The sequence below is a fragment of the Peromyscus californicus genome, unplaced genomic scaffold (genome assembly GCF_007827085.1).
Source record: "Peromyscus californicus insignis strain IS unplaced genomic scaffold, ASM782708v3 Scaffold_1__1_contigs__length_55948999, whole genome shotgun sequence".
NCBI classification, from domain to species: domain Eukaryota; kingdom Metazoa; phylum Chordata; class Mammalia; order Rodentia; family Cricetidae; genus Peromyscus; species Peromyscus californicus.
The window spans coordinates 8,562,249-8,589,000 of record NW_026294492.1 but is presented as its reverse complement, the minus strand read 5'-3'; the positions used below and the strand labels follow the sequence as shown (position 1 = coordinate 8,589,000).

The 26,752-nt window shown below is 49.8% G+C and overlaps 1 protein-coding gene across 1 annotated transcript; it reads right to left on the bottom strand.

Annotated features, from left to right (window-relative positions):
• Positions 1-1,307: 1,307 nt before the first annotated feature.
• On the bottom strand, positions 1,308-26,222 carry Trib2 (tribbles pseudokinase 2). The gene is made up of 3 exons (XM_052745873.1): positions 24,570-26,222; positions 19,262-19,554; positions 1,308-3,656 (listed from the first exon to the last, which is right to left on the bottom strand). Exons 1-3 carry the CDS (start codon positions 24,837-24,839, stop codon positions 3,188-3,190), a joined length of 1,032 nt encoding a protein of 343 aa, XP_052601833.1. The 5' UTR covers positions 24,840-26,222; the 3' UTR covers positions 1,308-3,187.
• Between the last annotated feature and the right edge of the window lie 530 nt (positions 26,223-26,752).

The window sequence follows — 26,752 nt, the reverse complement described above, 5'->3', positions numbered from 1 at the left end:
GCTTAATCACAGGCAGGGAGAGAGCAGCAAAATTGAATCAGCCTATGTGGAGCCCCGCAAGTGCTTCCTGGCTGTCTTCTAACGACGTGCATCGTCAAGCCTTGGGACTGGAAGAAAACTGAGCAGCTCCAGTCACCCGGCATCAATAACACATTGACAAGCAGCTATGTCGTGACTGTGTCCTGCCACTGCTGTCCGACTGGGCTGCTGCTGGCCAGGTGCTAAGGACACAGGGGTGATGTCTTCCAATGGTAGACACTCTGAGGTTAGAAAAACGGCTCCCATTGGCTTGAAAGTCTCGGATTCCGCCATGTCCTCCCGTATATCATCCATGGATCTTTGGGACAACATTGAGGTGCTCTGCAACAGGATGACATTAATAGTGGCAATACAAATAAGGGTTTCAATACTTGACACAGGCCTCCCCCCTCCCTCCCCCTCCTCTGACAGATTACTGCTGTGGTTTCTCTTCTAGTCTCACCTACATCTTTTTGCCAGATGCCTCTCCTCCCAGAATACCTTCTGAAAGACCCGAACAGTTGGGGTCCCAGCACAGACAGTGATATCCATGAAACCCACGTGTGACACCACACACGTCTTTGCACGCACTCGGTCCATGGGCTCCGTGATGCACTGAAAAGAGAGAGGTGTTTGTGGGGTTTCCTGGGTTAGGGGTGAGGCCTCTCGGCTGTCTTTCTGTTCTGAACAAGGTAGTCAGTAGATGATTGTCTGGAAACCTCATCTAGCCCTGGAAATCCATGAGTCTCAGAGACAAGGGTAATGGAGGTATCCGTTGCTGGAGACTGGGTCTTCTTGGATATTTCAAACTGAGCTGTGCTCGGTGTGGCTTTCCCCAGATAATCCACATGGGAGAAGGGATTGAGCGGCAGGGTAACCCAGATAAGTCTGGGGTGATTGTTGCACTCCCTGAGAACTCCTGGGCTCTGACATCACAGCCAGTGAAAAGGCGTGAGACCAAGCAGCTGCATGGCACAGGCGTCACCTCTGACATCCATGAGTTGTTTCCGTTTTGACAAAGGGAACTTACTTGCCTGTCTGAGGAAACACACAGCTGTAAATGGAGCATGATTTATCCTCCTAGGAGCGATAGGGTGGGTAATCCTGAGCTGTTACATCTAGATGAGCTAGCGTGTGTCCCAATTCAATGACATAGTTAGCTCTGAGGAGTCCTGGTTTTGACCGGAAAGAGTGTGTACGTAGGAAAATAATGGATGTCTTGTTTGGTGTGTGATGGCCACAGACACATTGGCAGAAAAAAAAAAAAAATCATCTCCTAGACCCCAGACTTTTAGTTAAATACGCACAATTTTATTGATTGAAGAGATTAGGACAAAAACATTAAACCAAATACAGGACAAAGCACCAGAGGCCATTGGTCCCCACCATGCATGTTACCAATCTTTCCTCCCACCCAGTGCTTGGAAAACAGGGAGAGGGAAGATAGAAGGTCCTTCTTGCCACAGCACCGTCTTCCGCATGTAAAAACCCTCTCTCTCTCTCTCTGTATCTTCCGTTATCAAAATAGAATCAAGGGTAGATCCATGGCAGCTTTGTCTCCCGATTATGAATGGGGAAGCCAACCTGCTGGGGACAGGGGCTCCTGTGGAGCAGGCGTGAAGCATCCAAGAGTCCGCACACACATGCCACATACTAGAGTGAAGCACAGATTCAAGTAACATTTACACACTAGAGTCCACGTGTTACCCTACCCGAAAACAGGACCATTTCACAAAACATATGCAGGCAGTCAAACCCAAACAACTGAGGTACTGGGAACACAAATATTTATGCCAAAAGAGTTCTGTATCATACAGCAATAGAAAAGCCAGAATACAAAAGGAAAACATTTCGCCACTCGAAATCAAATGAGGCTACCTAGAAAGAGCCAAATGGAAGGTTATTCCAGGGACAGAAATACTGAAACAGGGGAACGAAATTATAAATGTTAACTACAGCATGTAACATGTCATCCCGTCGACCCGTAATTGAAGTACTGGCTTTAATACATCACAATGTGACATTTTCCTTAATAAATACAAGAGTTCTTGAAAATACAAAGGTGCGTATTGGGACAGAGCTGTTTGTATTTATATCATCCCTTCTGTTCAAACCAGAGGGCTTTTTCTAAGCCCAAAGGATCATTCTTAGCAGAGAAAAGGAAATAGCTGCCCTATATTTTATACACATGGGACAACCTGTCTCGTTTTACTAGTTTCCCATAAAGCGACAAACAAAACGTTGAGCTCAGCATCATCGATGAGATCTGACTCCAGGAGCGCCCCCTGCCCTCTGGAAACCCTCACTCTATTCAGAGCAGAAAGTCGCGTCTACAGGGTGAACCCTCTTCCTTCGAAAGAACAAAACCCAGAAAGGAGTTGGATTTCTCTCTTGGCCTTGCTTCTTCCCCTGGATTGTGATAGTACATCTGGAAGTCTGACTGCTAATAGTTTCCGGCTGATGCCACACAGATTGGCCCTCCCCCTCCCCCTTCAGGGAGCCAAGCATTAACAAGTCACTTCCTAGCCAGAATAGGAAAATCATTTCTTTAGAAGAAATGAGTTGAGAAGTGTGAATGAGAGACGACAACTGGAACTTCCATTTTTTTTTTTTTTTTAGTTTAGCACCCAGGTTTCAGGTCAGTCTGTGTGCACCGAATTATTATTATTATTATTATTTTAAGTGAATCCCATTAATTAATACATAGGTGGTTGGCCTGTTTTAAAAAAAAAAAAAGAAAGAAATCTTCGATCAGTTGTCCCTTCCCTGAATCATAACAAGAAGTTAAATGCTAACAGTGCAATGCCAAGGTATTTGTTTGAGGCAGAAGAGTTTCAATTCTATCGAGATCTGCAGCTCTTTCTGAACAAAATGAAAAGTAGGGTAGATGAAGTAGCCCAACTGGCAAGGGGGACTCTCAGGCTACCCCAGGGAAGAGAAGCTTAGGGGAGGGGCTCCCGACCATCTACACCCAACCCCCATCCCACACGTCTTGTTCCCATGCTAAGTGTTCGGTCAGCTCCTGGAAGGTCTTCCTCCTCTGAACCCAGAAATGTGTAAATACGAGTGTCCGTCTTGCTTCCCAGCCAGGCCCCCTGTGTCCCAGAACTCCTTTCTGGGGCCCTCTCTTGCTCCTGGTACCTGCTAAGTGTGTCCGTGGGCCTTAAGCTCAGTTAAAGAAAGGGTCCAAGTTCTCCTCCATGTTGACATCTGGCACCAGCTGGTCAGACGCCTCTTTAGCACCAAATCCCGTATTCGAGACGCTAAAATCTGTGGAAAACCAAGGATGGTCCAGAATCTCCTGCGAGGTCAGCCGCTCTGAGGGCTCCCGTCGCAGGATGCTTCGGATGAGGCACTTGGCCTTGGGCGACAGAGTTTCTGGAATGTTGAACTGGCCCCTGCGGATCTTACTGAAGAGGGAGCTGGGCTCAATGTCATGAAAAGGGTAACGCCCCACCAACATGGTGTACAGCATCACCCCCAGGCTCCACACGTCCGCGGCCTTGCCCGAATAACTGCCAGTGGTGTTCAAGATCTCGGGGCTGACGTACGCTGGGCAGCCATGCTTGTCAGAGAGGGAGTCGTCATCACCCCGGAGAATGTAAGCATCTTCCAAACTCTCCAGCTTGACCCGAGTCCTGCAGGAAAGAGAGAAGGACAGGAGCTCCTCAGGATGAGGGAAGACACATCTATTCATCTGTATATGAGGGCTGCCACTGTTCATCCATCCATTCATTCATTCATTCAACCAGCTAGATGTGATACACAGGGTAGGATACTGAGGGTGGAGCTTTGAGCAATCTTCTTGAAGCTAAAAGAGCTGGGAAATGGACAAGGATGCCTCAGTTTACCTTTTTGTTCTTTAGTTGCACCCAATGCTTCTCTTTAGGACATAGGCACAAGTTGGAACCATTTCAGTATAAGCGGTCTCCACCACTCACTCCCTCTAAGCCTGGCATCCAAATATCAAGATCATCTTCATTTCTAGATTTTCACCTGACCTGCCTGTCACATTTCCAAAGCCTGGGGTCCTTGACATGGCACCCAGCACTAATTAGAGGTGTGTGACTCACATGTGACTGTGTGCCTGGGAAGATGGGTGTGATAACTACAGCACGACCCAAGAGTATTCTCAAACTACTCATCCGGTCGCCAGTCCACCCAGCTCTTCAAGATCTCTTGACCTTACGCATACGAATGTGTGAGTCCTAGATGTGCTGGAGGAGGTGGAGAGGCGCGGCAGGTGAACTTGTGGGGCGCTAACGCCTAGTTTGCACCATCAGCATGACAAGGCTCCACGGCGTCACCATTGGGTGTAAAATACAGACATACACAGTACACAGACAAACAAACAAACAAAAAAAAAAACAACTGGGAAATAAGATGACGTCTTCCATCAGTCATGTTAAAAGAAATGAGATCGGAGCGCAAAACACAGTGCGGCCAAGCATGGCGGTACACATCTGTAATCACAGCACTTGGAAGGTAGAGGTAATGAGGATCAGGAGTTCAAGGTCAACCTGAGATACGCAGCAAGTTGGAGGTCAGCCTGATCTTTGGGTGGTTCTCACTCACCACACTCCTGGAGTCCTGCTGAGACAGTGGCTTGGGAAAGTTGGAGCTGGAGTTGGGATTCACATCGTGTGTGTGTGTGTGTGTGTGTGTGTGTGTGTGTGTGTGTGTCCCCGCATCTCCAAGTGCACCCACCTAGGCCTCAACCCTGCTTGAGTGGACAAGCCAGAGAACTCAAATGAGCAACCAAAAGCATTCAGGCAGACTGCAGTGGGGCCACCTTGGTCCTCAGTCACAGCCTGTGGCCCGTGACCATCTTCCTCCCGTCTTCCCCTCTTCTTCCTCCAGTGTCTGTAGGTCTCGGGCTTTCAAGGTGGTCTGAAAAACCACTGACAGTAGCTACTTAAGGAGAGCTGCTAGGAGCTCTCTATAGTAGAGGGGGTGACGGAAGATGGTTGCTTCTGGGGTCTCCGGTGAACAGGTCAGGAAGTCCAAAAATCAAATAGTGATTGCCTTCCTGGACAGTGTGGTCTTTAGGAGTGTGGATTCCAGGCCAGGTTTCATCTCTCCCCAGCTCTGTGAGCTGGGTCACTTAATCCTCCTCCTCCTCAGCTTTGAAGAGGAGCCTTGGAGAAGGCAGTGCGTGTCTTTGTCTGTTTGGTTTTTGATTTTATCTTTTAATTTTAATGTAGTAACTTTTACATTAAGTAAAATTCAGCATAACCTTTTTTTGTTGTTGTTGTTCTGAGACAAGTTTTTCTGTGTAAGCAGCTCTGGCTGTGCTGGAACTCACTCTGTAGACCAGGCTGGCCTTGAACTCACAGAGATCCACCTGCCTTTGCCTCCTGAGTACTGGGATTAAAGATGTATGCCACCACTGCCTGGCAATCATAACCGTTTTTTGAGTGTTCATTTAGTTCACTCTCATGATGTCCACTAATCAGCATGCATCCATCTGCACAAGGCTGCCTCAGTGTCCACGCCAGGTCTAACGTTCCATAATACACAGCAACACATATTCTCCTTCGCCATGTGCTCAGCTGTCTTCCAGAACAACCCGGCCACAGGCATATTTTTGAATGCTCCTGGAACTAACGGCCTACAAAACTAAGAAGGCTCTAGCTGTGTTAATCTGGAATTGAACTGATTAAAAACCAATCGTTCTTTCTCAAGCTTATTTCTCCTAATAGGAGGTGGCAGGTGGCGGTGACCCACTCACCAGCCTCACCAGATGTTCCAAGATGCCCGGAGAGGAGCCTCTGAGCCCAGGCGGAGAGAGCATCATGAGCCTGAGACTCAAGGGTCCCTTCCACTCTACTTCATCCTTAAAGCTCTTGCCTAGTGGGGGACCAAACTGACCCCCCCCTTCCCCCAGCTTCCTTGGCTGGGTGGAAGAGTTGCTGTTTTCACTATGAACTGTAGCTTTGGAAGTAATCTCTCTGTGTGAATGGCTGCCAGTTCAGGAGGCAGTGCTTAAGTCTTGGAGACAGAGGGTTCAGGCTGGGGCAGGATTGTCATCACAAAGCCCTCTAACGAGTGTCTCGGGTCATCCACATGGAACCTTGTCTTGACTGCTGATTCCATGCCTGTGAACCTATCCCTTAAGCACAATCTGTCTGTGGCCCACACTCTCCTCCAAGCCTCAAAGGCAGTGTCTGGCTCAGTCCCGCTGAGGACCTCGGCCCATAATGTCTCCTGCTTAGAATGTTCTCCCCCTGTGGGTGGGTCTCTGCTTAAATGAGGGACATGAAGCACCGTGCGCAAAGCAGCCCCATGTCTCCCATCAGCCTCGTCGATGATGCTGACTTCTGTCTGTATGGTTTGCTACTCAGAATCCGTAAATCACTCAGAGGTTATCCTGGAGGACCCCTGGCTTCCTTACCTCCTGGAGCTTGTAGAAGTATAGCAGGGCCACTTTTAACACACACAATAAGACCTACTGTGTGCTGCTGTGGCTTACACTCCCCGGTCCACTGCTGCCGCCAAGTGGCTTATAGGAATGACTCAGACAAGCAGGTGCTAACTCTGGAAGTTTCAGCCCTGTTGTAAAGGAACAGTGGCCCCCATTCTCCTATCTAGCTAGAGTTATGCAGAAATCAGGACAAGCGCATAAACCAGGGAGAAAGGGAGGTGAACAGGAAGTCAGGAAATGGACCCCTGGCTCCGCCTTGTCAGGAGGCAGCCTCTCATCTCTGCACTTTAAGCTAAGTCAAATCTCCAGATCTGTAGTCTGGTCCCTGCTTGTCTCTTGCACATCACAACCGTACATTCTGATTCTTTTACTCCGGTCCCCACGGTCACAGCATCCTGACCCCTCCTCCTCCTCCTGGAGACCTGTGTGGCCCCATAATGAGAGCTTTAGACCGTGGCCAGGGCCACCACCTTGTCCACTCCCGAGCAGAGTTCCTCTCTCTCCCCTATCTCAAGACTGCTTAATGAATGCATTTGCTTAATGAATCAGGATAAAGTTACTAAAACCACTTGCCTGGTGCTGAGGCTGGGCTGCTCTTGGCCAATGTACAAGAGACTTCACCTTCCTTCCTGTTAGGAAAGTGGTTCTCAACCTGTGGGCCATGACCCCTTTGGCAAACCTCCATCTCCGAAAATATTTACGTTACGATTCATCACAGTAGCAAAATTGCGGTCATGACGTAGCAACGTAATGATTTTATGGTTGGGGGTCATCACAGCATGAGGAACTGTATTAAAGGGTCACAGTATTAGGAAGGTTGTAAACCATTGCTTTAGGGGCTAAGGCCACTTTAGGCAAGGTCTGGGAAGCAGCTGGGTTTCCTTGGCTCACCAGGTTCCCCATGTGCTGAAGCCAATGAGCTGTACCAGGAACCAGGACAACCCAGACCCAATAACCAAGCACAAGCTGAAGTCAGCTTCAAGCTCAAGTTCACTTTTTAAAAATAACTAAGTGCCAGTGTCAAATGTCATCTGCATGCCTGATGCAAGCCAGGTGTTTATGTACCTGTGTCCTTACATTACGGCATAAGCTACTATGTGGATGCACGATTCTTTTCTCTGTGAATCAGGAGCCCTAGGCCCAGGGCACAAGTCACAGCCAGTACACCTGCTAGGCTGATGGAGGCTGGTTGCTGTTTCCACAGAGCAGATTCAGCCATGGACACTCAGGACCACAGAGTAAGGGAGGCTCCATCCAGGTGGGCAGAGCCAGGTTTTATTTCCTTCCCTAGCCCTCCACAGCAGGACAGGGGAGAGGGACCAGCAGCCTGGAGACAGGACAGAGAAGAAATGCAGTCCCCCGAGGCACTTCCTAACCTTGCTCCTCCCCGGAACATCCTCGGCTTGTTTATCTCACTCCTAACAAGGGTCGAGGCAAATGGTCTGGATTCTATCTTTAAACACTGATCTTCCAGGATGTTCTCGTGTGGTGGGGCAGAGGGAAGTGAGGCAGGAGTTAGGGCTTCGGCCTCAGTGCCTGAGGTCCTGTTGTGCAACCGCAGGAGCTACCTGGGTCCAGGTGCTCCACACCTGACCCTCTCCCCTCTCGGAAATGGAGCTATCGCTGCTTCTTCTCCCAGGACCGTGCATGGGGAAACCATGTTTGCAGCAGAGATGGAAGCGGACATGAATGAACAGGCTTCTTCTGAAGTGTCCTCAAGAGTGTGGGGGGTCGGGGGGGGGGGGGGGTCGGGAATGATGAATTTCCCTGGCAGTCGATTTCCATAAAAACCAACAAGAGCATCCGGTGATTCCAATAGCCCACTAATCATTCAGGCATTTGGAAGACGTTCTGGAGCATTTACTCCGCTTGAGCTCCTAAACTAGGCACCGGGGATATGTCCATGACAAGGAAGGCAACAACCATTCGCTCTGATTTGCTGAGGACTGAATGAAGTAATGCAAGGCAGGATACCCCAGAGAGCCCAGCATGGCAGAACTGCCCATCACAGGGTGGCAGCCATACGGATCCTATGGTTAACCTGAGACTTCCATCCTCAGCGGCAGAACCTAGTGTCTCAGGCAGGGGAGCAAGTATACATGCAAGCCTGGGCAGGGTGGGCCTAACGGAGATGCTGTGCCCATGCACTTCACTGGGACCTCTGCACTGGTGCATCCCTTGCTGGAGATGCTCTTGCCTAGCATGTGCCCAGTTCAGCCCTGACCCTCAGGTCCTCGGGATGTGCACTGTGGGGTGGAGGAGGTAGAGAGGGTTTACGAAGAAGATGGATTTCTGAAAGGGACGCAAGGACAGTGGGGACTGACTGCACTGGACCAGGGAAGCTGGATCTCCCTGTGCCTCCTTTAGTCTGTCTCTGGTATAGGAGGGCAATTGCTTCTGACCTGATGGATGAACAAGGATCACAAGAGGGCAGTCTGCATACTCAATGACGTACCAGGCCTGTATCACCATAGCCCAGTGCCAGCTGAGAACGCCAGGACCGGCAGAGTGCCATGCCTCTCCCAGCATCTGTGGAGCATCAGGAGTCGCCCTCAAATTCCAGGTCCCCCTCACCCCTCCCCAGCACAGGCCCCAAAGCGCCTACAACTACCAGGTCCAGCTGGTAATGTCACCTCGGGCTCTTTCAATTGTTTCTCTCCCAGGAGACATGAGCACATAACTACAGGCTACAAATGAGGGCTCTTCTGGCTTCAATATTCCTGAAGACTCTGCAGCTGTCAGCCTGCGACACTTCCTAGAGGACACCCTAACAATCAAAATGTGACGATAGGAAAAGCAGCGGTAACCGCGCCCCACAGGCTAGAATGACCAGATGCTGCCATTGTACGGCCCGCCCTCTTATGTCTCATAACTAAGACAAGGATTAGGCGATGCATACTTTCTGACAAACAAGGAAACTGAGGTACAGAAAATTAAATACCCTAAGGCACACACAAGCTAACAGGAAAAAGATGACTCTGAATGGATGTCAGGAAACTTGGAATGCCACTGTCCTCCCCAAATACATCTTGGCACCACAATCACAGAACAAGGGTGTTGAAGAGCTATTCAAAGGCATCCTTTTGAGTATGTGGAGACTTTATTCAGTACCAGGCTTACTGACATACAAACCCATCACATGGGTAACTAATAGCCATATATAGTTCATGATGTAGACAGAAGTGGATGGACCCACATACTCACTGAGGTACCAGAGGCCAAGAAGACTTGCCCAAGGCCCCCTGGCAAGTAAGAGCAGAGTTGAGATTCGAACTTGGGGTTTTTTTTTGTTTTTGCTTTTTTTTTTTGTCAATCCTCTAATATAGTGCCCCATGTAAAACAGGAAGCAAAACAAAATAACAAAAACAGTCTCACCAACAAGCCATGCTTTGCTTTGAGACCTTCAAGCCTCACCCTGAGCTCCTGGCAGGAAGAAGTGAGGACAGGGTGGGACAGGGTGGGGCTCAGTCAGTTCAGCAAAGTGGGCCTGACGGACGGGGACAGGAAATCCAGGGGACAGGAGAGCATTCCTAGCTGCAGAAGAAGCCAGAGAGGGTTCTCAGTCCCTGGGTCCAGGCAGACTAAGGGCCAGGAGAAAAGGTCAGCTGCAGCGAGGCTGGCCTTTGCTCTGTTCCTCAAAGTGTGCCCTCCGTAATCCCGTCTACTGTGCAAGAAAAAGGCCCACCCACTACAGAGAGCAGCAGGAGGTGCCTGGGAAAGAGCCATTCAGCACTACAGGGAGCATGCATGGCTCGGGTTCTGCAGTCCCACTAGACCTGGGCAGGCTGCTACAGAGCACCAAACAATCCTTCACTTAATCTTGTTTCATGTACCTACAGAATTCCCCAGCAACCAACTGCAAGCCAGTTTTGCTCCAGGGCCAGGATCAGTGACACTGTCCATCTCCCCGTCCAGGGTAGCTCGGAAGTGAGCAGGGCAGTAGTCGGTACCTAGTCAAGAAAAAAACCCTCCGTGGCGCATGACAGATGTCGTGCTCAGGGAGGCGGGTGCCAGGGAAGCTAAGCCACCGGTGTCTTGCAGCGCCGCGCAACCTGGGCATTGGCTGTTTGCACCAATATCGGATGCACCAGACAATTGGAGAGACCCTGGCAGCTGAGAAAGGTAGAGGACCTGTCGGGACATAGCTGGGATGAGAAAGCCACCTGAGGAACACACCCGCTGCCACGGAGCCTGCAGCAATGTGGGCACACCTCTGACTCACCGAGGCTCCTGGACCCACAGGGGAAGCCGTTCCACCTGGAGTGCCATTCTACCGCTCCTCCTCGGAAGATTCCACATAAGCCACAGCCTGCAGCCCGCAGGGCTTCCTGACTCTGGTCACCATGGAAACAGACAGGGAAACCCGAGCAGCGAGAACACAAAGCCGCGGCGTGCTGATGCTCTGCTCACCGCTTGCTTGCTTCTCGCACTTAGAAGTGGCTCCGGAAGGATCTTTCCTACCCCGGATCAATCCATGGATTTCACGTCTCAGAAAAGCATCTCCAGGACCCGTGCTTGTGAGATTCCCCACACTGCTCAGGCTGAATTTCTACCTAGACAGTTCCTCTCTGAGCCTTGGTGTTGGGGAGAGGCCAGTGCCATAGGGGGCACGTGACCATGCACTTGGGGGGGCAGAAGAAGATGCCCCACCTGGCAGGCAGCCCAACAACCAGGGATCCCTACAGTTGGCTTAGCACAGACTCAGCCATCCCAGGGAAGCAGAGTCTTGGTCCTGCTCTTGGCTTTAGTGCGGACATGTTTGGGATGTAGGGAATAGAGCTTGCAACCCCACTGCCCCTGGTTGTCCTCCTCTACTCTGATTCCAGTGGTCTAGAAAAACCCATCTGTGGCTCTTCCTGGGCTTCAGGTCCAGGGTAAGATCAGGAGGTATACCCAAGGCCCTAGGCCCCTGTCAGTCTCAGCCTCATTACTGTTTCCCAGATGACCCCCCAGTAGCAACTTCCTCTTATAGACGGCTCTTTCCTCTCCACCCCTGCTGCTGGAATAGTGAACTACCTATCCCACTGTCTTCCCCTTTATGGGCTTTTGTTTTGATGAGTTTTTCCAGACGGGGTTTCTCTGTGCAGCTCTGGCTGTCCTGGAACTCACTCTGGAGACCAAATTGGACTTAAACTCAGAGATCCACCTGCCTCTGCCTCCTTAGTGGGGGGATTAAAGACATGCGCCACCACCGCCCAGCTGGGCGTTCTTACACTGATGCCTGCCCCACCAACATCTAATACTGCAGGCGGACATAGTAAAGTACTTAATAATATATTTGCAAGATCGTGTGATTTCAGAATCTAAACCCCTCTTCCTCCAGCCCCAACGTTCTTTTCTAGGACCCTTAAAGAACTTACAAGTTATGTTTGGAACCCAGAGGAACTTCAGGCGGATTGGATTATTCCATCAGCTAGAAAAGCCCCCATGAGTGCTGGGAAAAGCACATCTGTAAAGTGCTTCTATCCATACCACCTTCTACCCCCATTCAACACAGACAGGGAACTTCCTTACAGTATCAGTGTTTCTTGGGTGTGAGGACTATTGATGGATACATCTTTTTCACCAACTGTCCCTCACCACACACCTAAAATTCTAAGTCCCGATCTTACGGCGCTGTGAAAGACATGGGACCACACCCCACGGAACAACAGGCCCGCCTGTGGTTTTGCTTAATGGGTAGTACCATCTCTAAATGTCAGAAGTCCTCAGAAAACTGAGCTTCAGGTAGATGTTGGCTGCTGGGTCCACTAGGGGTAGACCTGTCTGTCAGTACCACCTTGCAGCAGCAACCTTCAGCTTCCTTATCTGGAAACATACAAAATCTCTCTGCTAAATGGGTCTAAGTGTGTTCGTTCAAATACAGCGGTGTGAGATGGCCCAGTGGTTAAAGGCACTCACTGTCACGCCTGATGAATTCAGTCCCCCAAATCCACATGGTATTAGGAGACAACGAGCTCTTACACATTGCCTTCTGGTTTCCATACATGTGCCTCCGCAGCAGCCATGTGCCTGAATGCACACACACACACACACACACACACACACACACACACACACACACACACACGTGTGCACTTGCACAAACACACAATAAATCTAAATAAACATGGTGACTAATTAGAAGTCAGTTAATTTAAGGACAGGTGTTAGGATAGAGTCAGTCTAATCTATGTAGCTCCTATAAAAACAAGACACCGGTCTCACTGGGCCCGGTAGTCTCCAGCATCTAGAAGTATCTGGTACGTAACTGGTGCTTAACAAGCATTCCTTGAACGATTAAATGAATCTCCAAGTTTTAGAGTGATGAAGTTCAGTGTCATTAGCCTGGAAGTAGTGGTGACAATGATGTCTTCAGGATCTGGCCATGCCCCAGGCTCCATGCTGGGGGCTTTGCATAGAGCATCGTCTGCGCATTACAGAGAAGACATTATGCCATCATGGTGGTGCATGCCTGTAACCCCAGCACTAAGGAGACAGAGGCACAAGGATCGTGGCCGAAAAAAGAGGAAAGGTGGGGTTCAGGGTGCGGGAGAGATGACTGAAAAGTTAAGAGCACTTAGTGTTTTTTTTGCAGAGAACCCAAGTTCAGTTTCCAGCACATTATTTGGGTGGCTTACAACCACCTGTGGGTACCGAAACACATAGGACAAACACACACACACACACACACACACACACACACACACACACACACACACACACACACACACAAACCAACCTTGAGAAAAATGAGAGAGAAAGCTGGGATCATAGGCTAAGTGGAGGAACCAAGTCTTTCTCACCAGTGTGCCAACTTCCTACTTTGCCAGGGCCTCAGACTCTCCGGTCAGTTGACCGACTGAGCCTAACCAGTGAGGAGCCGCAAATCCTGCCAACGTATATCCAGGAGTCAGGCTGCTTCTAGGGGAAGAGCCCTGGGCGGAATGGCCAGGTCTCACAGTGATGAGCAAAGCCCTTCCTAAATGAAATTGCAGTCTGCCCTCCACAAGATCTTAAATAAGCTTTCCTGAGGCATCCATCAATCAGTGAACCAAGAAGGCAGCAACGGGTTAATTTCTCATTCAATGTGCAACTTTGAAAATAGCTTTCTTTGAAAAGGTGTCTCCATGGGGATCCATAAGTTTTCTGGGCTCCCCTTCTAGGCAACGACCTACATTCAGAGATGATTTCTGTTTATCCCCGACTCTCTTGTCTTGTCGCTGGAATCCAATCTGAGCTGCTCCTCTCCAAAAAAAAAGGAGATTCTCATTTATTCACCAAATAGCCATGCCGACCATATTCTGGGAGCCATGAATGAAAGACCACTTCTGTCCCCAGGAAGCTCACACCAGTCCAGCACCAGCAAGGACAAGACAACAGAGAACAGTTTAGTAAGAGGTATTTAGGTCAGGCCATGAGAACAGAGTAGGAAGGGCCGAGGAGATCATTCAGTCCGTAGAGTGTTTGCTGAGCGAGCTTGAGAATCTGAGTTCTAATCCACGGAAAAACCCGAGGTGGCCGGGTATACTTATAATCACAGGACTGGGAAGGTGAAGACAGGCAGATTCCGGGGACTAACTGCCAAGTCAGCCTGGCCTACTTGGTGAACCTTGGGTACCAGTGAGAGACCTTTTCTCTCAAGACAACAACAAAACAAACAAAAGAACAAACAAACAAAAAAAAAACAAGGTGGATCGCTCCTGGCTTCTGGCTCCTGAAAAACAGCATCCAAAGTTGACCTTTGGCCTCCACAGGCCACATGCACATATATGCCTATACACTCACTCCCACGCACAAGAACAAAATAGGAGATGGGCTCCCGCATCAGCGAAGGGGTGTATGGAAAGAGGACACCTCGCCATCCTAGGGAGCTGGTTAGGGGTACAACGGAAAGAGAACTTTGCCCAAGGGTTGGTATGGGCACAAGGACATATCATTGGTCTACCTAAATGTGAACATTTCCTGGAGGTTCTATCTCATCAAAGCTGAGAGAAAGAGAGAGAGAGAGAGAGAAAGAGACAGAGACAGAGAGAGAGGAGAGAGAGAAGTTCCCTAAAATAGAGAACCTACAACTTGCAAAATTATATATAGCTATCAGTGAAAGAAAAGCTGAGGCTGGCCTCTGGAGATCGGATGCATGCCCTGAATCTTTTATTAGGTATAGAAACCTCAGTGGAGGTGGGGGCAACTTAAAGATCTAAAGGAAGAGTCGACACAGTCAGCAACACCTCTGAAAGATGGCGGGAGGAAGGCTATTTGATGAAAGGGAGGGAGGAAGGCTTTCCCCAACAAGGAGGTGCAAGCTGGACTTCGCACACATGAAGCCCACCGGCATCCCCCATCAGCCTTCCCGTCCCAACAGCCCCTGAGTGCCTACAGGGGGTCTCAGCGCCCAGCCTGCAGAGGCTGGCCCTCTGCAGAGGACAGGCTTCCACAGCAGATGAAATGAAAGCAACCACCTTAAGAGATAAAGATCTCTGCACCAGAGCAGTAGCGCGTAAGAAGGAGGCAAGTTTCTGAGTTCACATGGGACATTTCTGCGCTAAGAGATGTAAACAGTGATCTGAGGTTAAGGGGTGGAGTCTGGGGGTGGCAAGAAGCCTTGTCCCAGGAGAAGAAGCCAGCTGGACAAAACTGAAGAAAGGCCACTGTGGGAACAGTGTCCCACGACTTTCCTTAGCAGCCTAAGGATGCGCAGATATAGCGGAGTAGGGGAGAACAGACATGGAAGAAGCCACGGTCAACGTTAGTCACCTTCCTTCTATGAGGAAGGTCTTCCTAGTTCTATTTTATAGTCAAGGCCATCTGGGCATACAGGTTCGGGGTTCTGCCAAGGCTAGATTTCCTAATAAGTGCAAGAGCAGGGGCTGGAACCCACACAGCCATTCAGGTTCACTTCTCCCAATATGCTAAGCAAGGAAGGAACCCAATATAACACAGGAAAATGAAGGCCAGGAGGTACTGGGGATCCCCTGTGGCAATGTGGGTAAGTTTTCTCCCTTCTGTCAGACTGGAGGAAGCCAGGAAGGGTTCTGCAAGATTGAGGGGTGCCCCAGGCAAGTTCATTGAAGGCTGGGGATTCATTTCTTCAAAACGAGGCTCCATGATGGTGGGTCCTCAGAGTGAATACTGAAGAGGGGCTCTGCATTGCAGAAACACACCCCTTCTCCTAGTCTGGGGGGAAATCAACCTTACACAAGAAGGAACTACTCTCCTTAGCAGACAAGGCTGCTAAGGAGAGTGACTTCATCCTTCATTGTTCACCAACCCACCAAGTCTTCTGGACTGTTCATGCACAACGACACTTTTTTTTTTTTCCAATGATTTCAAGTACAGCTGTCACATACCGAGTGTCTTCTCTGCACTCGAACCCCAGCATCATCCCGCTGAATGTTAACCACCTTCCAGGGAAGCGATGCTTAGGTCCGTCCCCTGGAGGAGGCTGCCACTTATAAGCATGAAGAGGCAGTCAAGACCAGGACCTGATTCTAGAACTTACACCAAAGGCAAAGGGAACCAGATGAAGCTGAGCTGTCGATGACCCAATATAGCGGCAGTAGGTACACTGGCCTTGGGTCTGCATGTGACCTTGGCTGTCAGCGAAACGACACTGTGTATTGTGAAGCCCTGTCACCTCCAATAAAGAATCTTCATAGATGGCTCTGGGTCCAGTCACAGGTAGTCTTCAGCCCAAAGCCTACACAGAAGTCAGCTCTTGTTCTACATGAGTGGGTCTCAGTCAATTCTGCCACAGGATGCTTTACCTTCTACTATTCTTGGGATCAGAAAAGAGAAGACTGAGTCGGATGTGGTGTCCATGCCTACGTACTTGGGTGGCTCAACCCGAAGGATACTGAATTCCAAAGCAGCATGGCTATATTGTAAAGCTGTCTCAAAGGGAGAGTAGGTGGGAGGGAGAAGAAACTGATGTTTGAAAATGTCAATGAGGAAGTCCTTCCCAGTTCTTTCAGGGCTGTTTCCATAGGACCACGGAAGAAAGGGATAGAAATCAAAGGCTGCCTCTAGGTCACGGTCTACTGTTCTGTAACGTGAGGATAGCTACACTTCTTTGACTCACTTCACAAACCTTTATTTGCTGTGGGTGTGATCTTGGGATGTGCCACCCTGACACTCACTGATGCCTGACTAGGTCTCTGAAAGAAAGCTTCATCATGCAGAGCCCATGGGAGATGGCGAGGGCATTGGAGGGCTCTGTGCTCTGGCAGATGAATGGAGTTCTTGACGGCTGGGTTGGCTTCCTAGAGGCTCCCATCCACCTTCTGCTCTTCCTTGGTGTTAACTCTGAGACCTCAACAGTCCTGCTTTTATAGACATTGGCTATGAAATGCACATGGGCTGGGATGTAGCTCAATGGTGGGCTGCTTGCCATACAGTACAAAGAAAGTTACACACACACACACACACACACACACACACACACACACACACACACACTAATCCTTCCCTCTCCATCTTTACAAAAAATTAAGTAAGCTGACCTACAACTGTATAACAAGAGGTCAGTCAACACTGTGTCTTACTTTTATAATTTAAGGGACAGTAAAGAGAATATCTTTGGCCAATCCATATTCATCTTCCAAATGAGAACACCCAAAGAGGCAAAACTATGTAGGTTAAAACTGAAGAAGAGCTGCCGGTCAGTGGTGGCACGCATGCCTTTAATCCCAGCACTCGGGAGGCAGAGCCAGGTGGATCTCTGTGAGTTTGAGGCCAGCCTGGTCTACAGAGCGAGCTCCAGGGCAGGCACCAAAACTACGCAGAGAAACCCTGTCTTGGAAAAAAAAAACCTGAAGAAGAATGAAGAGCCACCATGGAAAAGCCGTGGCAACATAAGGAGGACGAACATGAGGTAGAGGGAGGGCACCCCAAGGTCATAAAGATTATTAACGACAATAGCATAAAGACCAATCACCTGTGTTGGAGTATCTGAGCTAAAGAAGGGAAAAGGTAAGAAGTGCCCACATTCTAATCTTAGGGGAGCCTGTGTCTTCACTTCCTTAAAAACAAGAGAAAAGAAAAAGGAAAAAAAAAAAAGATGAAGCCATTTCAATAAAAGATCAGGACATTAGCTGCCAGAGTTGCTAGGACCCACCCACCCCACGTGTAAACACATGCCAAGGAGAAGCAACCTTTACAGGCATAGGAAGGCCAGGAGCTTAATGCATGTTGTATGCACAGCTGGATTATTAAACAGCCATGAAATTATTCCGTTTGGGTTAAGTAACAACAGGCCCTTTTCCTTTGCTAAGCCCCAAGTGCTTGCCAGACATTAAGTTCCCAATTAGTTCAAACCATGAAGGAGAAAATAAACAAACAGGAAGAGAGAGAGAGAGAGAGAGAGAGAGAGAGAGAGAGAGAGAGGAGAAGAAGAAGAAGAAGAAGAAGAAGAAGAAGAAGAAGAAGAAGAAGAAGAAGAAGAAGAAGAAGAAGAAGGAAGAGGAGGAGGAAGAAATGGGGGAGGGGGGAAGGGAGAGAGAGAAAAAAAGAAAGAAAGAAAAAAGGAAAAAAGGAAGGAAAGAGGAGAGAGAGAAAAGAAAGAAAGAGAAAGAAAGAAAGAGAAAGAAAGAAAGAAAGAAAGAAAGAAAGAAAGAAAGAAAGAAAGAGAAAGAAAGTACATAGAAATCACTAGATCTGGCGCATGGAGACAAGGACAATGGATTTCTGTAAACAATGGTGTGAAAATATCACAGGGCACTGAGCTGGATGTCAAAGAAAAGAAAAAGCAAAAAGGTCTGCCCCCAAGGTCTGTGTGATCTACAGAGGGTACCAAAGAAATGTCAGCAGGGTGAGGGGATGAAGGAAGGGGACCAGACTGCCATCAGATGGCCTAGTTGAGAGCCTTGCGATTCCCCCTGCCCTCTTCTCCAGTCCAGAATGACCAAGCTCAAGACGTGGGACTCCATGGACTCTGGTGCGTGGGTCCTCTTAAACAAGTCTTGAAGCACAAAGAACAAGTGAATGATGATGCTCTAAAGGCATTGCTTGCCTCTCTCTAAGAAAGTTCATTCTTAAAAGGAAGTTTTACGAGCAAAGAGAAAGCTGGGCTCTGGCCAGGCTGCTTAAATGGAACCTGATGAGTTGCTGCGTACATCCATGAAGCCCAGACGCCTGTGTCTTAAGTACATGCTTGTTGAGATAGTCAGGCCTCCTTGGTGCACAAGCTCACACCATCGGTTCCTCCCCCGGCAAGCCAGTCCTTCCCATACTGCCCAAGCATAGGCTTTTCTCACCTTAACTCCTTTCTTGGTTCTTCAAGACCTAGTTAGAGCTGACAGGTCCCCCTACCCCACCACTCCACCCCACATCACACAGGAGCAGGGACTCATCTCTAGCTATTTTTTACAGATCTGGTGTCTATTTCTGACATTCACTACCAAGACTCTGCGTCACACCTACTACACGCATAAGAACCAGTGACTGAAGGAGCGAAAGGACTATAAACAGGATCCTCTAGGTAGCGAGTGTTCTGATGGCATGGTTCCTTCATAAACCTGTCTTTGTTGACTCTGAAACTGCCACACTGGCTTGCAGCCTCCTTCAGAATTCATCACACCAACCCCACACATTCAGCAGGTCACCGACTTACCCCCCATCCCCTCGCCTCTGAACATCTCACGACAGGAGTGAGGGCTCCTCGTTTGCCAGAGGCACTGGGACACCACAATATTCTCTCTTTGTTCTCCTTGCCTTAACCCCTCACTTGGACAACAGACAGCAGAACAAGCTCCCTGCAGATGCAGATGGAGACACTCTATCAAACCACAAAACACACATGCACGCACGCACGCACATCTGGATGGGCTGAGACACACTCACCTCTCTTCATCCTTGAAGATGAATTTCCGCAGCTTGAGGTCACGCAGCACCAGCCCTCCATCGTGGCAGTGGGCCACAGCCGAGGCAATCTGGTAGAACAGTCGGGCTGCCTCCTCCTCCCTCAGCTTCTTGCAAGTGCGGACAAAGGAATGCATGTCTCCATAGCTCCGCTCAAAGAACACGTAGGCTTTGGTCTCCCCTAGGAGGATTTCTGTGATTTGGTTGATGTTGCTGTGGGCAGACAGGCAGAAACAGGGGGCCAGGGACTCCTGGTAGCAGCTGATCTCAAACACCTAGGACAGAATTGACAAGACCCCGGTCAGCAGCGGTGCCTCCTATGACCCAAACCGCAGAACGCTGAAGCCTCCCACAAGGCTTGTGCTTTTACAGGGCATCTACAGAGTATGAGACTTAGACCTCAAGCACACCAGTTCTGCCTGCTACAGTAGAGTGCAGAACAAATCTCTTGACTGCTCTGAACCTCCAAATCTTTGGCACAAAATGGGTAAATGAAACTTGATTCAATATTGAGGGGATTCGAGGGAAAAATGAAGGAGATAAACAAATGCTAAGTTTCATTGTTCAGACTGTGTGCATGTGTGTGTGTGTGTGTGTGTGTCTGTGTGTGTCTGTGTATGGAGGCCAGAGGTCAACCTCGGGTATGACTCCTCAGGAAACTACATACAGGGTCTTTCACTGGTCTTGGACCCAGATAGCCCTGGAATATTCCTGGCCCTGTCTTAGAGCATGCAACACCACACTTAGCTTCTTACATGTGAGTGCCAGGGATCAAAGTCAGGTCCGCATGCTTGTACGGCCAGCACATGACTGCCTGAGCGAGTTCCTAAGCCCAAAGTGTTATTACTCTTCCCTACAGATAACATATTTACAGATGGAAAAAAAAAGACTAGAAGAAAAATCATTCTAGAAAAAAAAAAAATCAAGTGACCCCTGGACAAAGACAAACATCTATTTAATTTTTTTAAATGCACCAAAAATGCACACGAATGAACAACTACTTCATTATACATCTAGACTGTCCTCAGTCGTTCTCCATGTGTGATGAATTCATTCATTTTACAGACGTGCAAACTGAGGCCGAGAAAACCAGCTTAAACTCCTGCCCCCAGTGGCAGCGTTAGGAATAGCACAGAGGCCTCCTCCGTGGGGGAATCAGGCCGGCTTCCCCTTTCCCTGCACAGATATCTAACTCAATGAATCAATTATGCAATGATTTTCTATGAATCAGAGTTAGCCTGTGAAATGCCACCTCACTGTTGCTTAAAAAAGAAAAATGCACCATCAATACCTTCTGAACAGACCTAAGAGGAATGAACACAGCAGACAAAATTTTGAGGATAGGAAGGGGAGCTTTTCATTCATTTCAAAGCCTATACTTACTCAGCTATACCAACACTGAGGATTGGAGTGGGATTTCCCTTGTTCTGGGGGCGGGGAGGGTGTGCGTAAGGGGAGGCTACTTGGAAGTGGTCTGAGGTAGGTGAGGGGGTGTTTCATTTAAAAGCAGGCCTAGCAGGAACTCCAGCTTGTCTTCTGTGGCAGCACCGAGCTCCTGTCATTTGGTCCCAGGTGAGACCCCATCATCCGTATTTGGAGTGCGGTGGGAGAGCTGCTGGAGAAATCCGCTGTCACGGGGAAGACGGTCGCTCTGGCGGGGCCACCATTCATACCACTAGGATGGCTAAGGCACACAAAGAACCTCCCTCTTTGTAAACTAAACACCCTGACCTAGATACCACAACCTTCTGTGGGTCCGAATCCCACCCAGGAAGCTCCGTCTCTCTTCTCTTTGCTGCTGTGCTATCTTAGAATCCCTTGGAGGGATTCCTGGGCTTTCCGAAGCCCAGGCAGAAATACAGACTGCCATGTAAAAAATCCAGGAGTTAAGTAACTGAGCATTAAAGCAAAACAAAACAAAACAACACAAAAAAATCTGTGAGTCAAACAGGGATGAGCACCTCAAGGGGGCTGGTGCTAACCGGGGCTGAGGAAGCAAAGTCAACAGTCAGGCTGTGAATGAGCCATAATGAGGTATCTCAGGAAAGTGGCCCAGCTGTTGCCACTACACCCTCGAATTTAAGAATGAATGCTTCAAACCTCCCCGGAGACCACAAATCACACCCAGATATTGTCAAAGGATGACCTCAGAGCAGTGACCTCAGAGGCCCGCTCAATTAGGAATCTGAAATGCTTGAGTCAACCTTAGCACAGACTGCAGGGCCACAGAACTGGGGAAGTCTCAGCAGTTTTCATCGAGGAACACACACACACACACACACACACACACACACACACACACACACACACACACACACAGAGTGGCTAATGTCAACAGGCTGCATTATGTAACAAGCTCGATTTGCTCTGAAGGGCCAGGCTGCGGGTTCTGTCACCAGGGCCTACAGTTCTAATTATTTATAATACACTTCCTGTTTCCAGTTGCCTTTAAAAAATAATAACAATAATAAAACAAAACAACCTTTTGCTCAGCACGGTTAGCCTGCTGTCCCACAGTACAGCTGAAAAGCTGAATGGACAGAGAATTAAATGAAAGTACCACACAAATTCATGGTAGCTTTCCAGTGTGGCCATACCCTTGGCAGGAGAGGTGAAAAGCTGCAAAATGGTGGACAGAAAAGGAAAAAACTAAAAGAATTGCTTACGTTTTCCTAAACGGGAAGGAGCCAAACTTTTATTAGTGGCTATAACAGGCATTTATAGGCTTGGACTGGTATTTAAACCATCATCCTCAAGTACAAAAAAATCAAGCCATGAGCCTGGATGCCAGGTCCTTTGAAATGTTTAATTGGGAGCCTTGGTTATATAATGTGACAGTTCAGATAAGGCCCTAGGATCAGGCCACATTCATCATGTCTGGGGGAAAAAAAAAATGCCCATTCTGCCAGGATAGTAATTATGTCATTCTGCACAGTAGCTACAAGGGTTTTGTGAAAACAGCTAAACAATCCTTAAAGATCCGCCCCTCCTTTGGCTAACTGAAGTAGGCACGTGGAGACAATAATCAGGCTGAGGAATTTTGCTTATGTCCCTGGAAGCTCTCCCCTGCATCCCCCTCCCACAAAAGAATGTCCAACAGAACCCTCTGCAGAGTCTTCCCCGGTAAACACAGCCTTCTGCTCCGGCACTTTTTCCTGCAAGAACACCTAGCTAAGGAACAGGAACCCCATGCTAAGACATCAAAAGGAGGTGGCTTCAACGTTGTAGCATGCTAAAAAAAAAAAAAAAAAGCTCCACAGTGTGTCGATTGGGGCGGTTAATAGTATCACCCTCAAAAAACTCTCCTGGAGAGTCTGGCCCACAGCTAGGCTTGTCGAAGTCACCCACGTCGACACCTCGGGTACAGAGCAGAAGCTGCCAGAGCTGTAGAGGGGTGACCCCTGTCAAGCAGAACAATGATACTGCACTTAAATCCACTTGCAGCCACCCTGTAATTGGTGAGGGGCTGATTCAATCTCTGCAATAACTAAACCAGCAGATTAAGTACAGTTTGGGGCCAGAGAGCGAGTCTGCAAATGACACTCTGAGGTCAGCTTACAGTGAAATATGTCTTGAAGGATCTGAAATGAGAAAGAACAGAGGCCAGAGACGAGCCTGGTTTTAAACAAAGAAATAATAGCAAGATGCTCCTGCAGAAATTGGCAGCAGACTCTCTTTACTTAAAAAAAAAAAAATCTCTCTAGCCTTTGGGAGGAAAAAAAAATAGTAAAATGCTGTACTGGAGTTGAGCGAAAGGAGGGGGGGGGGGGAACGCTTACTGCCATGATGGAGCATATTTCATAGGAGAATGACAGCTCGGTGGAATTCATTCATTTCGAAGGATGACTGCCCTATTGTGCAGTCTGCAGGGCTCCCTGCCTCAGGCTCTGAGTTGCCTACTGAATTCAGTGCTTTAGCTGGGCATCGTTGCTCTTGATCACAGTAACCTGGAGAAGATCCAAGATCCCCCAACGCTTAGTACATGCAAAAGGCAATATTTAAAGAGTCTTTGGTTTCCTCTAAGTTCAGAAATAATCTCAAAACTGCCTGGAGATCTTCACCCACCCGGTTTTTTTGTTTTGTTTTTTTTTTCCCCCAAGGAAGCGCTCCAGTTCAGCACGAAGTAGGGCGATTTCACAAAGCAGCCAGTGATTAATGAGGAAAAGTGCAATACAGTATTTGTAGCACAGATGTGCACAGTACCCATTTCAAAGGCAGCACGGAACCCCACTTCCCCCTCAAGAAATAAATAAATAAATAAAACGACGGGGAAAAAAAAAACCCTAAATTTTAGTGGTAATGTATTCCTGATCTACATCTAATTCTAGGTAGTACTGCTCTCCACTGCAGTAGGAAACGGACTGTAGTCAAATATTTTGTTACTATTCCTCCTCAGCCCCATGTCTGGTACTTGGTGAGCGCACACAAAGACACACAGACACACAGAGACACAAAACGGTCACTGTTCAGGGTCAAAGACAAAAAGGAAATTCAAGTGCCCTTCTTGGTCTTAGCACAGGGGGGGTTCCAAAGGGCAGTCCCTAAACAGGCAAAGGTGTTGTTGCGGGTGCTTGGGGGTGCAGCAACAGGGGTGTGCACACAGGGAATCTGGAGATGCGAAGAAACCTAGACAAAAAGACAGACCCAAAGGATTCCAAAGTGCGCAAGGGGTTGATTTCCATCCCAACCTTCCTTTCCAGGGTTCAGGCAGAAGAAAGGGCTTTAAAACTCCTTTTCCCCCTTCAGAGCCTTGGGCTCAGCCAGAGGGGACAGTTTTTGTGTCTCTTTTAAAGGCCACCTTTGGAACAAAGGTTTAGCACCTGCAGGCTCCTAAGAACAATGGCTACAAAAGGAACCAAGTGAGCGACGTCTGAAAACCAACCGGGGATTCCCTAGTCCTTGCAGGGAGGGGATGGGGCTCGACCTAGAGAGAAATCCCCGGGTAAAGGTACCCGACCCGGTGCACCGGGGCTCCACCAACCTCCTAGGGCACGCGTGTCCGTGCCCCGGCTCAGACTCGCAGCCCTCCCTCCCCGGCTCACCCTAAAACGCCCCCGCTGCAGCCCGCCCCATTGTCTGAAACGGTCTAAAAACTTCGCAACTAGTCGAACGTGGACAGACACACAAATAAACCCATTTAACAAGGCCACGCGTAATGATCCCGCGAACCTCCCGCCCCTGGACTCGAGGGCTCCACGACCTTCCTCCCGGTCCCGGGCCCTGCCAAAGGACCCGGGATTTTTTTTTTTTTTTTTTTTTTTTAAAGCAAAAGCAATGCCGGACTGGTTACCTTGCACACCAGCTCCTCTCCGCTGTGCAGATGCACAGCGCGGAAAACGTGGTCTCCCTCCAGAGGCTCCAACAGTAAGTATTTCCCGATGCAAGAAACGCAATGCGACAAGTTCGGAGTCTCGGGCGGGCTCGGAGAGCCAAGGTTCGGGCTGAAACTCTGGCTGGGCTCAGCGGACCTTATAGACGACAGCTCTTCGAAATCCTGGGTTTTGTTCCGCGATCTCCCATATCTCGCTATTGTGATAGGGGTAGACCTGTGAATGTTCATGAGTGTGGGGATCGCACACGGCAAAACAAACAAACAAACCGAAAAACCCGCTGGAGAGATGGATGAGCCGCGGCTGTAGGCGCCTGGGTGCCACCGACTTAAAAGGATCAAAAGGGGAGGAAGAGTTAGGCGCTAGCCCCCGGATGGGCGCCGCAGGGCAGGTCCCCGGCTGCGAGCCCCGCTCCCAGGGGGTGCTCGCTGTGCGGACAACTCGGGTCCTTTTGTTACCCCGAAGCCGCCAGCGCGGTGCAGAACCGCGCTCTGGAGTCCGTGGGTCTCCGTTCACAGCGTTGATCTGGACGAGTTGAATGTGCCTCTGGCGTGCGGAGCTGCAGCGCTGGGATCCCGAGCGATCCCCAGCTGAGGAGGATCCGCAGACCGGGCGGAGGAGCCCTGCGTGGAGTTTGTGCAGTCTTCAGGGAGCGCGCGGCGCCGGCTCGCCCTCCACGCGTTAGAAACCAAACAAAAAGGAAATAAGCACCAGTCTACCGGCTCACGCCGCGCGGCAGCCAGAATCCGCGCTGCACCCCCCCTTTTTTTTGGTGGAAAGGGTGGGGGGCGTGGAAGGGGGGTGCTAGAGAGGGCAGATACCTAAGTCTTAACTGTAGATGGCGTCTGAGGCTTTTCCAAAAAATCGTGGAGCTCTAAAAAAAAAAAAAAAGTAGACAGGAAAAAAAGCAAAATAGCAAAGGAGCATTTAACTTGGAGCGGTCCGCGGTGCCAACAAAAGATTGCAAAAGCTGAGCAGGGAGTGCGGGAGTCGGGCAGGCACAGGTACGGCGGCGACAAAGCCCAAGGCTGAGTCCCGCGCGCGCGGTCAGCACTGGCTCCCGCTGTCGCGGCTCGCTCACGTCCCGGATCCTCCTCCGAATGAAGCGAGAAGTGCAGGCGGTGACCTGGGCGGACCAGCGGTCTCTGTGTCCCCGGCAGGAGCTTCCGGGGGTCCTGCAGGAGCTGGCAGCAGATGCTCCCCGGACCCTGCCAACCTGCGGCGTTCCTTTCCCGTTGCACAACTGGGTCTTGAGCCTTGGAAGAATTTGCAAGCCACTCTTGTCTTCCGATGCCTTGCGGCCAAATTGCACGGCGGGGTTTGTTCGGGAGGAAAAAAATTAAAATCGACGGCTTTTCTTCCTTTATTATTATTATTTTTTTCTTGCCACCCAGAAGTAGGAGAGGATCGTGTATTTAAAAATTAAAGGGGATGGCCACGGCGCCCTAGGCCAATCCCGGCGCTCAGCACGCCCGCATCTCCGGGCGAGGCGGTATTAATAGTTACTTACGTGGCCGGGGATCTCGGAGCGAGCCCGGCTGTGTGTGCGCGTGTGTGTGCGCGCGCGCCCCGCTCGCTCGCTCGCTCGCTCGCTCGCGCTCGGTCTCCCCATTCAATGTCACCGACACATTTCCTCTGAGCCCCCGCCCTCGTCGCCGGCCCCGCCCCACCCGCGCCCCGGCCTCTGTCATTGAGCCGGGCGCCCATCAATCAGCGGCGCCGCTACCAGTGCGCGCTCGACTCTCCAGCGCCCGCGGGCGGCCAGGGCAGCTGCCTTCACCCCTGCAGCGCCCGAGCCCCGGGCGCCGGCCTCGCCCCTGGAAGGCTCGGCCAGGCTCGAGGTAAACAGTGCTTTATATCCTTCCGCGGTCCCAGGGCTCTGGGCACGCCTGGCCTGCTGCGCGCGCTGCTGAGCTAGGGATGCTGGGCTGTGTATCTACCCACCCCGCCGGCACGCAACCACGGCAGGCTCAGGTTAACTTTGGGACTTAGATCCTCCTCTTCGATGTGGCTTTCTGCAGAAAGCCACGCGTCCTCCGAACATCGGGCCCCCTCAGCTGTGATGTTGACCCGAGCTGCTGGGTTTCTGAAGAATGATTCTTGCAGCAGCCCTGCTGCCCACAGTCTCTAGAATTAGTTTCAT

Coding starts and splice junctions, on each gene's coding strand:
- Trib2 (XM_052745873.1), bottom strand. CDS start 24,839: ATGAACATTCACAGGTCTACCCCTATCACAATAGCGAGATATGGGAGA. Junction 19,555..24,569: donor GAGAGGAGCTGGTGTGCAAG/GTAACCAGTCCG, acceptor ATTCTGTCCTAG/GTGTTTGAGATCAGCTGCTA. Junction 3,657..19,261: donor ATCTTCAAGGATGAAGAGAG/GTGAGTGTGTCT, acceptor TCTTTCCTGCAG/GACTCGGGTCAAGCTGGAGA.